This window comes from Arvicanthis niloticus, chromosome 6 (genome assembly GCF_011762505.2).
Source record: "Arvicanthis niloticus isolate mArvNil1 chromosome 6, mArvNil1.pat.X, whole genome shotgun sequence".
In the NCBI taxonomy this organism is placed as follows: domain Eukaryota; kingdom Metazoa; phylum Chordata; class Mammalia; order Rodentia; family Muridae; genus Arvicanthis; species Arvicanthis niloticus.
The window spans coordinates 16,671,382-16,684,376 of NC_047663.1; the positions used below are offsets into that span (position 1 = coordinate 16,671,382).

Consider the following 12,995-nt stretch of genomic DNA (forward strand, 5'->3'; position numbering starts at 1 on the left):
GATGCATCAATTTTAAGAAACCATTTCAGGATATTCTATAGAGATAACCATGCTATACTGCTTAAGAGAGAACAGAAAAAACAAAACTATACCTCATTTTTAAAAATATTCAAACTAGTTTATGTATGTATGTATCTATATATCCTTCAATATACCACTATGAACTTAGAGGAACATAAAAAATAATGCTGATGAGATATTTTAGGTGAATGAAGGAGCAATTATTTGGTTAAAATTACTTTTTTAGCTAATGAGATTATAACACTAGAAATATAACTATGGTTAATACTCACACACACATTCTAATGTCACCTCTAACACCCCAAGATCATAAAGAATCCTTAGCTAAAGGCAAATTTCAAGTTCAGATTTATGAAAAAAAGTATTACAGTGAAAAAGATCAGCAAGAATGAATTTAAGACATACAATAAGACTACATATAAAGATGTTTCAAGGGAAATTATAAGTTCAGATCCTTCAAATATAACCAATAATAAACAAATTCATCATTTAAATATCAGAATAAAAAGGTTGTAAATACATACTACCAAAAGTACACAGCCAGGCATAGTTGGTGCTTATCTATAAATCCCAGTACTCAAGAGACAGAGTCAAAGAAGGCTCACAGCAAGTCAAAGCCATTCTGGTCTACTAGATAGCAAATTTTGGGTCAGCCAGGCTACAGAGGAAGATCTTATCTCAAAACAAAGAAACAAACCAACAGAAAAAAATGCTGTAGAGTAACATAAAGACAAAGTATTTTCTTGTGGAGAATAATGTAACGTAGGTACAGAGATGCAATTTCTAGTGACCATATGGCAGCTCATAACTGTCTAAACTCCAGTTCCATGGAATACAATGATATCTTCTAGGCTCTGTACAAACTGGGGATATATGTGGTATAGAGACATACATGCAGGCAAACACCCACACCACATAAAGTAATAATGAAATAAAGTAGAAAACAGAAAATATATGCAATTAGATGGAGGAAATTATAGCCCAAATCAGAGCATGCATATGAAGATACCAGTATAACTGTAGTCCAGCATATTACCAGGTTTGGTTTAAGCATAGAAGGAAGAAATGTAAGGGGTAACATCCATGGACAACAATCTGAGTAAATGAAACACAAGTAGTCAGGCTCATCTCCCACCTTCCCACCTGTATGTGGTTCAGAAAACATCAGAGGTCTCTGCACCTAAACCAGAGCAGAGAGTATGGGTATGTATGAGAGAATAGGCTATAGCAGCAGATTTGTACAAGACAGGAAAGATGCTCAAGCCAAAAAGATACTGGCACAATGCACCAGATACCTCGCATGTCCTCTATCAAGAAGAAACATGAAATTGAAACTATTCACAGTCAGACAGAGCAGATTATCACATGGCATGGTGGTGTCTGCTGTTATTTGTTCTGTTTTGGTTGGCTGATATTTGTAGCATACTAATTATTGGGTATTTGAGTGTTATTCATCCAAAGAAGAAAAGAAAATGTCATGCTAAACATAGAGGGGTAGCCAGTGAGATGGCTCAGTGGATAAAAGAGCTTGCTGTCAAATCTGAAAATCTGAGTTCTGACCCCAGGGAACCACATGGTGGAAGGAAAGAACCAATTCATGCAAGTTGGATTGAGAAAATGAGTAAAATCTACTGCTTCTCTTTTCATCTTTCTCTTCCAGTCCTGCCTCAAGGCAAGCCTGTTTCATAAGTGGCTGTATCTAAGGATGCACATATCTCTGGGAGAAGAGAATTCTGGCTAGAGCACTGGTGGTATGAAAACATAACAGAACTTGCAGAAGAAGAAATGGACAAATTCACACTGACTGAGATGTCAATATGCTTCTCTTAATAACAGAATAAGCAGACAGAAAATTAGCAAGGATACAGAAGATAAGACTGAACATTATCAATCAAAAAGACCATGCTGTATGACATTTATAGAACCGTACATCTTTAAATAGAATAAAACATATTCTTTTTGAAAGGCTCAGAGACATTAAGAAAAATAATTTATATCATACACTTTGGTGTTTACCTATAACCTCAGGACTTGATACTTAGGCAGAAATAGCAGATCCAGAGTTGGAGGTCTTGATAGCTGATCTTCACTGTTAATGTGATTGAACTTTAAAGTCACCATGGAAACACACCTATAGTATGCCCATGAGGATATTTCGACAAAGTTTTAACTGAGCTGGGAAGACCTAACCTGAATGTTTCCAGCACTATTCCATGGGCTAGAATCCAGACTGAATAAAAAGGATAAAGTGGGTTGAGTTCCAAATATTCATCCCTCTCTGCTTACTGACTACAGATGCAACATGATGTGACTAGCTCCCTCATAACCTGCCACAGATTGTGCCATCCATGCCGTGATCCAAATTAGATAACAAAAATATTTGTACCACACACTGACAAAAACTAAGGTTTTCTACTTAAGGCTTAGATGCCAGCTACCCTGGGCTATACCATGGGACTAACTCATTTTGACATCTTTCCCATACAACGCTGTGAAGTGGAAACTTAAGAGTTCTTTGGAAAATTTGCTAGATGGTGTTCTGCTGGAGCAAAAACATGAAGGAATGTTTCATTAAAGTGGACACAGATGTGAAAGACTAAAGCAGACTTGTGAAGAAATGTTTTGCTGAAGCAGACACATGCTATAGAATTCTTTGCTAACAACATGAATATATTGGCCCACCTACATTGCGTAGTTGAGCTGCATTTGTGGGGATTCCACAGAGAGAAATGCACCAAAAAACTTCTGGTGGTGTGCTGCAGTTTCTTGCCTCTTCTGCAGACTCAGAGAACTCAGATGTTTGGAGGGTATAAACAGGACTCCATGGAGTGATGGAGTCAGAGTCTGGCTTGCTGGCACAGCTTGCTGTGCAATGCTTGTAGGTCTTGCATCTTTGCTGATTTTTGCTTCCCTAAGAGAGGCACAGCCGAGAACTTCTGGTATCTCTCTAGGTCCCTCCTGCTGACTGAGCCGAAACTGAGGCCTGGCTATCTCTGCTAGGTAGTGCCACCACTGTTGCTAACCTGACTCTACCAAACTGGACTGCTGATGTAGCCATGAAGTGTTTGCGAGTCCTAAGTGGGAAACAGTAGCCTCTGATTTTATGTTGGCTGATTAGTTACGTTTTAAGAGGACATCCCTGGAACCCAACTCTTTTCCATATGCCTTTAACTAAATCTTCCTTTTGCTCCTTTCTCTACATGTTGTCAGTTAAGCTTTCTGAAACCTCTAGAGGATGAACCACATGGCTTTGCTTATTTCTACTGTGACTGAATTTAGAGCTCAGTTTTCAATGATGTATGTATCTCTAGGCCCTAACATTATGTGGAGGCTGTCTCATTGCTAATCCCTGTACTGATCTTTTAGTGGATTTCTGGGGCAGCTTCACCATCCTCTACTCCTAATAGTACTTCAATTTTTACTATTTAACATCTGTTTTATACACCCATTAGGCTATTTGAAGAAAATATCCAGTCAGCCTTGGTTGGCCATGCATATTTTAGGAAAGGAGTAATAATTACAATTTCTGTACTAATTTTCTTGTTAGGGTTTTCACATATGTGTCCTCCCTCCCTCCCTCCCTCCCTCCCTCCCTCCCTCCCTCCCTCCCTTCCTTCCTTCCAGAATATGTTTAGAGAGTAAGAGTGAAAGAGTAAATAAATTCCTAACATCTGCAATATTGCAGATCACTTAAGAATGATTTAAGTATTGCTTGTATAGATAAAACTTCAAAAATAGCCATGTCTTTTAGTAACAGGCCCCCAGACTCTAGTACAACTGCTACCATGATGCAAGTACTACTCAGATTATAAACTCAGCACACAGATAATACCACCTACAAATGTGAAAACAAAGGCCAGATCCATCAAACCCATAGTTTTGGGAAAGTCTGCAAATGTACTAGTTCTATTTCTGGATAACTATTCTAAACTGAATTATGTCAGCCTAGAATATATTTTTGTGCTTAAATGCTCACCCTAAGAAAGGTTCAGGGTTACTCTAAGATCCTGAACCCCCATTGTAGTCACTGGCTCCAAGTACCCTTCTGTGGTGAATACCCTACTTTTCCTTAAACATTGTATTCATAGATTCATATATGTGTACATACATACACATAGACATACACATATGTCTATGTGATAATACAAAAGGGTCTAGAATTATAGAGGAAGCAGCCCTTGGAGCCCTTTGAGAGCAACACACCAACACAGCCACAGTCTGCAGTTTCAGTTCTCATGCTCTTGAGAATCACATCACCTATTTAATGAAATTTATTTAGATTTCAGATTCTTTCCCTCTCTCTCTATTTTTCTTTCTTTTTTTTTTTTTTCTCCCCCTCCCCTACCTAAGACAGGGTTTCTCTGTGTAGACCTGGGTGTCCTGGAACTGGGTAGACTAACTGGCCTTGAACTCACAGAGATCCTACCTGCTTCTGCCTCCCAAGTGCTGGGATTAAAGGCATGTGCCACCATGGTCCAGTCATATATATTCTTACCACTGAGAATATAGTATTAACTGAAATAACCAAAAGGATGTGTTATTATGAACATTTGTTTTATTTTAAACAAAGAATATCAACAGATTAAAAACAAAGATGATTTAAGTACTGAAGGAAAAAATAAGAGTAGAAGATGCTTATGTACTTTTGAATAAATTAGGAAAGCCATCAGAAATTTCAGTGGATTATTTTTACAAGCTCACTTCAAAAAATTAATCAAGGCACTGCACTTAACCTACCATCCAGCCAAATCTCTCATATCCTTCCCCAGGGTCCAGTCTGGGAAGTCTCTGCACCTTCTTCTAGATCTACCCTGGGTCCTATATACAGTATTCAGGTTTTGTCTGGCTACTCCTACAGTGGTGGTTTGAAGAAGAATGGTCCCCATAGGCTCATACATTTAAATGCTTGGTCATGATAGAATGGTACTACATGAGAAGGACTAGGAGGCATGGCCTTATTGGATGAAGTATGCTATTGGGGGCTATATGTTTCAGAAGCCCAAGTCAGGCCCCATAGGTGGATGGGGCGCTTGCATGAGATATCTCTCTCTCTCTCTCTCTCTCTCTCTCTCTCTCTCTCTCTCTCTCTCTCTCTCTCTCTCTCTCTCATCTACAGATCAAGAATTCTTAGCTACTTCTCTAGCACTATGTCTGCCTATGTGCTACCATGCTACCTGCCATGATGACAATGAACTAAAACTCAAACTGTAAGCAAGCCCCAATTAAATGTTTCCCTTTATAAGAGTTACTATAATCATGGTGTCTCTTCATGGCAAAAGACCAATGACTAAGACAACTATGGTGTAACCAACCTCTAGACTTCTTCTAGGACCCTCCTTACATATCTGCACACCCATAGGTCTCTCTCATGCTATATCCAACCTTTCCACCCAGCCAGATCGACCCCCATACTGTAGGTTTAGAGAAGAAGGCACATCCTGCACATGGGCCCAATATCCTCTGACAATCTGACTTTACTCATCCAAGCCATTTCAAATCTCTAAATTCAATCTACCCACACAACCTCAATTCTGACCCAACCTGCTCTACTCATGACAGACTTCCAAAAAGAAATCCACATGCCCAACACTCATTGCAAAAATGCAAGCAACATAGTGGATCAAGTCAGTATCTTCCCTCCAAAACCTACTGTACTTGCAAAAATGTGTGTCAATAATTTCCTAGATGAATGCCAGTATACAGAAAGATTCAAGGAGTTTAAAGAAACTGATCAATAAAATTAAGGAAAAAGAACTTAAGGAGAATAAATATCTGAATGATGCCCAAGAAAACACAAATCTAAGACTGATGGCAATGATGAAAATTACTTATGGCTTGAAAATAGAATTCAACAGGAGAAAGAAACAGAAGAGGACTCACCCTGAAAGGGCCATAAACTATCTAATAATAACCTCAACATGAGGCAGAAGCCCCCTTTGCTTTCCCAGTCAAGGCTGTCCAAGAGACTAACAAAATATTATAGACTTGCTGTTGCCCTTGTTTGACCCCCAGGAGTAGAAGGTTAAGTCCCTATTCCTGTAGACACCATGCGCTTCAGTCAGACAAAGGGTCTAAAGGCCCCTTAGCTGGAACTGACCTAAATGTTTCCTCCCTGAAGCTTTCACACTGCCATAAGGCACCATGTAAGCTTCAAAAGGAGGGAAGCAACCAACAGTCTTACCCAGATATGACACCTATGTACAATAACAATCAGTATGGGACAATTACTCTAAGGGCACAGTAGTGGGAAGCATACTGTGCTGATAACTAACAGGTCTCTAACTAGACTTAGGTAAGAACCACTCACCAAGAGAGCAATTATGCTTGATACTGGAAACCTACCCAACTACCCAGAGCTAGTAAAGTAAAAGATCTTGGAAGAGAACCTATAACATACCTACAATTTAGATATAATAGAGGATTTTTTAAAACAGTAGATAGTCAACAGTATGGTTACTAAACCACATAATCCCTAACTACCCTCTAAATATTTGTCCTTATACCCACACATAAATGTAGAACTCATCTCTCATTGAAAGAACTTCTTTTTGCGACAGATGGAGACCAATACAGAAAACTACAACCAATCACAATACAGAGTTATGAAGCCCAGTCCTGATGGATACATCTACAAAACAACTACTATACCTAAGGCTTAAGGAAAATTCTGGAATAAAGGATGGAAAAAATGTAAGACCCTGAAGATCAGGAAGTTCACTGTGAGACACTGTCTCCTAGGAATGTCAGAAGCTATACTCATAATGCGTCACTAACATGACTGCCTACACATGAGCCGTGCCAAAGTATACTAGAGATAGACCACTTTGCCTCAACCCTACACAAAGAACTATAGGCAACCAAGGAATTCTGAAAGTGGAAGAAATAATCTACCCCAGGAAAGAGCATACCAATTGGTTCGGTCCTGAAAACATACATACAAGTAAAATTATTATACAGACTGAATAATGAACATATGTATACATATATATACACACACACATAGACACACATACATACATACACACATAATGGAAAGGTTTAGAAAAGGAAAGGAGGAAATGATGTGATTATATAATTATCTCAAAAATAAAAGAAAAAAAGCTGAATAATAGCCATATCAGAAAAAAATAAAAGGCCAAAAATTAAATAGAAAAGGAAAATAAGAATCTAAAATAATACAGCAATTTTACCATGTCATCTCAGACAACTGTGACAACAAATACTATATTGATGAAAAGTTTAAAATACTATATGAGGGGGCTAGTGTTGTAGCTCAGCTGGGAGACGACTAGCCTAGCATTCATGAAGTCCTATATACAACCCCTACCCTGTACCACAGAAACTGGATATGATAGTTCACAGTTATAATCCTAGCACTTAGGAAGAGGCCAGAGAACAAGTTCAAGGTCAGCCTTAGTTACACAGCTGGAGGCAAGTCAGAGCTACATGAGACTGTGTCTTTAAAAAAAAAAAAAAGAAAAAAGAAAAAAAAAGGAAGGAAAAGACAAAGGCAGAAGAGAGGAAGAGAGAAGGGTAAGAAAAGAGGAAGGGGAAAGCCAGTATGGGATTACACTCCAACAAATGATGGTGTTAAAATTTTAATTTGTTACTTTCCAAAAAATAGTACCTAGACATTTATCATTAAAGCTGGGGAAAAAAATTAAGCCTTAATATCATTTTAAAAAGTGACACAAGGCCCCATTTGATTACATCAATAAACACTAAGTGAAAAATTACAACACCTAAAAGAGACCCAGAAAAATCCCAGTCCCCAAATGAAGTTATGGAGAAGGAACAGCTGGAAATGAAAAGCTTTTACCTTGCCCAGAGCGGCTTTGGCGAGAATCTACACTCGACTGTCTTCGATCCGATGGTTCCTCGCTTCCTCCATCTGCATTAAATTAAAAACAGCATAAACAGATGATGAGTTTGGCATAATTCCAGTGACCTCTGTATCATAAACTACTATGTTTATCACTTGTTTTATTTTTTATAAATAGAATCATTTAAAATATCTGAGGATTTCCTTATGTAAATCAATGGCTATTGTCCTTACTCTTTTAAGGAGGGTTTGCATTCACATCCAAAACCCAATGCTTTTTTCCCCTCCACCATACATACTCGTGAAGGAACGATGGGATTTATTGATTCCAAAGTTTATTTAAAGCACTCTAGCTTAGAAGCCCTGACCTTCAAACAATGTCTAAAAGACAGACAACTGCTTGCCTAAAATATGCCAAATAATTTCAAGAACTGTATGTTTTACTATAGTAAAATGACATTTACATGTTTCATAAGATAGTTTCTAAAAAAAAATCAATAAGTCTTCTATTGATTAAATAAAAAAAAAAAAAAAAAACAGCAAACCTGCAAGTGATTCAATAAGAGATAAAAGCAGACAAATCCTGAAGGCATTTTACTCATGGTTTTTTAAAAGTATGTGGCAATACTCATTTCACTATCCATATTTTAATTTTTTAAGAAATAAAACTATACCTCTTTATACATTTTTAAAAACTACAACAAATATAAGTTCATAAATAATTCCATTATATTATGTAGAAACAAAGTGACTCATCACAAATAAAGCACAAAAATGAAATAGATTTAGAATTCCATAAAGCATATATAAACTTAAAACCAAAAACAAACACAAACAACCAACCAAAAGAGAAAACAAAACCAGCCTAAAACCCAGGCTTGATGGCACATGCCTATGCCCCAGGACTCGGAGCTGCTGCAGAGGGGCTGTAGAGATTGACTGCTTCAGGTAAACCTAGAGGACACAGACTGTCAGGTCAGCCTGAGCTAACAAAGCTAAAGCTAGTGACCTAAAGTTACAGATTTTTCTTCACTTCCATCATCTTTTCTATTCACTAAAGACTCAATAACTAACTTCCACTTATTTCTAATTTAACAGGAATAAGAAGCAACAATTATAAGCAGGTTTAGGAAGCACTACTCTTGCTCTGTCATCTGTGCTCTTTTCTTCTGTCCTAGAAAGCTTGTTTTATTTAACATTTACCTCTTTTTAAATGCAGGGCCTATATTTAAATTTATTATGGAAATAAAGTTTTTAAGAGTACATTTACCCTATGTAAGACTTAACACTAATTAATATATATATATCAAATATATTTATCAATTGTTGTTCTATTGCATAGGACCTATGTAAAAGGTGCCATGAGGATCACCATCAACTAATTGATTTCATAAATATAATAATTATAAATATAGAAGATAATTGGCAGAAAATATTTATATCTGAGTCCATTATGAACTTTGTAACTTAATATTCTGCTATTAGTAAATTTTTAAAAATAATTCAGGAAATCAAAAGATGGAACACAAAGCCATATTTTTGTCAGAATATAAACATTTTAAAGATAAAACCCAGTTCAAATATTATAAGCCTGACAGACATGCTAAGAAAACACAATAGTACTTGAAATACAAGGTTATGAATCTTTCCTCTAAGTCAAGTAGTACCCTTTAATCCTAGCACTCAAAAAGCAGGGTGGTTTGAGGCCATTATGATCTACAGAGTAAATTCTACGACAGCCAACACTAGACAGAGAAACTCTGTCTCAAAAAAAATTTTCCTTTAATATAATAAGATAAAATATTAAAGCAAAAAGGTCCCTATACATTATTATTCCAGAATAAGTTATTTACCTTAGTTGAAACTAAAACTCAAATTCTCCACAATGCTAGAAGCTGCTATACAGGTAGCAAGGGGATGAAAGTCAACAACGGCACTTTACAGCTTTAGACCTTGCATGCTATAATACCTAAACTTGCTAGGCGAGAGGTGCTTACCACTGCAATAATGGCTCAAGTTATTATGAGAGTAACCAGCTGATTTTTGATTGAGGGCCACTCTGTAGGAGGAAGTTCATGTGTTAACAAAGCCAAAGGTCCATGGCTGGTAAGTCCTAGGTACTAGGGAAATTTGACCACTATTGTTTTGCTAAATGAGCATATTTGAGAACCTCTTTAATATTTATATCCATTGACTGATGTTGTCCTCAGCCTTAATCAAGGAAGTTTCTCTTTAGAGCAAACAGCTGTTAAAGCAAGTCAAGGGGCTAAAAACGAGTGATTATAGCATGCTCTGCATTGACTATGCACTCATCCAAGGCCTCTCCAAGGCCCAGGAAACATAAAAAAAAAAAAAAAAAAAAAGAGGCAGAAAATGTGTAGGAAACAAACCACAGAGAAGCATGCCATAAGACACTAACTTAAGGGCATGACAGAAAAGGTACTCATAAACTCCTAACAGCTGGTGCTGCCTGTGTAAGGCTGCGCAAGACTAAGTCAGGAAAAAATGTCAGCCATAGAGAGGAGAGGAGCACATGGGTGGAAATCTTATCCAGGACGCTAAAAGCAGTCAAGGGCTGCTGGATGCTAGGAAATCACTGTCTTCAGTCATATGGCCCTTGGTTAATTATTCATGTTCCAAGTACATAGCCTCACACCCATGCACACATGAGTTACCCTGCTTAAAACCAATATTTCACAAAGCAAAATAAAAACAAAATAAAAAGAAATACAAGTGAGAGGTATATGGGAAGAAGATGAAGTACTGATGGAGGTGTGAGGAAGAAGGGAGAGCATGAAAGGATGAATGTTACAGACATGCAAAGCTGTCAAAGGAAAAATTTAAAACTAAAGAGACTTCTTAAAAATTCTAATTATTTTTAAGGAATTGTCCATGTTTATATCATTTTAACTCTACATTCCAAATAAATAATTTTACAGATTCTTTTTATAAGGCTTGGTATTTTATACATTTATTTATTTTGGTTTTTCAAGACAGGTTTTTTTCTGTGTAGCCCTGGCTGTCCTGGAACTCACTTGCAGACCAAGCTAGCCTTGAATTCAGGGATTGCCTCAAAGTGCTAAGACTGGACGTGTGTGCCACCACACCTAGCAACATTTGATATTTTAACTGGACCAAATCAAAGTTAGAATTTGTTGTTATTTTTAACCTTCTAGTAAGTCTTCCACCTCAGATGTTCATGAATTAATATCAAATATGCCCAAAAATCTTAAAGATTTTTGCTTAACTTGTATTTCTCTTAATAGTAAAATGGGCTGGGATGATGGCTAGTAGGTAAGATACTTGCTGCACCAGAACAAAAATCTATTAACTCTAGCACTAATTAGGCATAGAAATGTTGACCCCGAGGGTTCAATAACCAACCTGCCTGGCTAAACAGTGAGCTTCTAGTTAAAATAGACACCTGTTGCAAAAATGTAGGGTGGACAAGCAACTAAGAAGATGTATGTCTTAATATTTGCTCTCCTCACCTACATAGGTGAGTTGTGTGCATGCATGTATACATGCACGTATGTATGCGTATACTCTCTTCTAAAAATAACAAACTTAAAAAATCAAATTAATTTATTCAAAAACTAGTGAACTTAAATATATTCCACTGGCTCTTTGGTTGTGTAATCTTGTTTCTATCCTATTTCTGCCAACAGGACCTTGTACATGCTCAGTAAAACACAGTCACTTAAGTGACATCCCCAGCTCATTGTCACATCTTCTAATCTTTGTAATTCTAGAAACTCCTGTTTCATTTTTCTGATTGATTTCTAGATCTTTTTAAAATTATTTTAACAGATTGATTCATCAATTGTAACTGGGTATGAATTTCTTTACATTTTTCTGTTTAAGGTTCAGTGAGTTTCTTTTGATAAATATGACAAAAATTCAGCCATTGTTTAAATAATGTTTCATCATCACATTTCTACTTCTCTTCTTCTGGAACTACAATGGCACAAATGCTGACCTTCTGTTTCTGTTTTACATATCTCCCAAGCTCCCCATTTGGTTGTTTTTCTTTAGATCTGGATAATTTATATTTACATGCTTTCAAAATCATAGATTCTTGTGCTGACTCTATTCTGTTAATGACCCTAAAAAGTTCCTTTTTTCTTTGGTTATTATATTTTAGTTTTAAATTTTCTATTCCTTTTGGGGCTTCTATTTTTCATTAAAACTTTTGTTTTTCTATTCATTTTGAGGTCATATAATTGCTGATCAAACATTTTTTATAAGTCATCTTTGTCCAGTAATTTCACTGACTCACCTATATATTAACATCTATCATCTTTTCCTTTATAAACTTGTATTTCCTAGTTCTCTGTACATCAATTTTATGTGTAATTTTAGATTAAATCTGAGTGATCTCAATATTTTAAATTATGATTCAAGTCTTTTTTTTCTTTCCTTTCTTTTTTTTATTCTTTTTTTTTTTTTTTTTAACAGTCCAGTCGTTATCTCCCTCCAGGTCTGCCCTCTGACTATTCCTCATTCCATACCTTCCTCCCCCATACCCCCTCCATCTAGGTATCCCCATCCCTCCCCACCAGACCTCCCTACTCTCTGGGGCCTCAATCTTCTTTATCTGGGAAATGTGAGGCCCCAGTGGTCTTGGATCAATCTTAAAACTCTTTGATATGATAATTAGGGTCAGAGCTACAATATGTAGCTCTTATGTAAATATTAAGTGTGAACCTTGGTGTTTATAACTTTCTGATCTTCTTTTCCTGAGGTCTCCTTCTCTACAGTCTTCAGTATGTTCCAGTTTGCTGGTATTCTTAGAAAACAGGCTGTAGTAAATAGCTCTACTATTAGACAAGGTTCTCCCTTCAGAATTTTATCTTCTGTGGGTTCTCAGCTTCAATAATAAGGTGGGAGGATAGGGCAAGAAAAGAAGAAAAGAAAACAGGGAGGTTAGGGAGGACTTCTATATGATCTCTCTGTGTGAGGAATACTCTTTTCCATTCCTCAAATCAGAAGATGTCTCTGTCCATACACTGGTGCCAATGAGCTGCAGTAAGCTCTAACTAGCAGATATAAGAGGAAAATAAAATCCTAAACTCATGAATGGTTCAGACTTTGCTCACAATGTTCTCACTACTCCTTCCTTTTCAGTCCTCAAGGAGTTATTTCATGCACT

The 12,995-nt window shown here is 36.8% G+C and overlaps 1 protein-coding gene across 9 annotated transcripts in view; it reads right to left on the reverse strand.

The window, feature by feature from the left end:
• Positions 1 to 12,995, reverse strand: part of Tanc2 (tetratricopeptide repeat, ankyrin repeat and coiled-coil containing 2) — a 296,480-nt gene that overhangs the window by 211,830 nt on the left and 71,655 nt on the right. For all 9 annotated transcript variants that reach the window (XM_076935618.1, XM_076935617.1, XM_076935616.1 and 6 more), the window contains exon 3: positions 7,841 to 7,912. In XM_076935618.1, the coding sequence (XP_076791733.1) occupies positions 7,841 to 7,912 (72 nt within the window). The remainder of the gene's footprint in view (positions 1 to 7,840; positions 7,913 to 12,995) is intronic.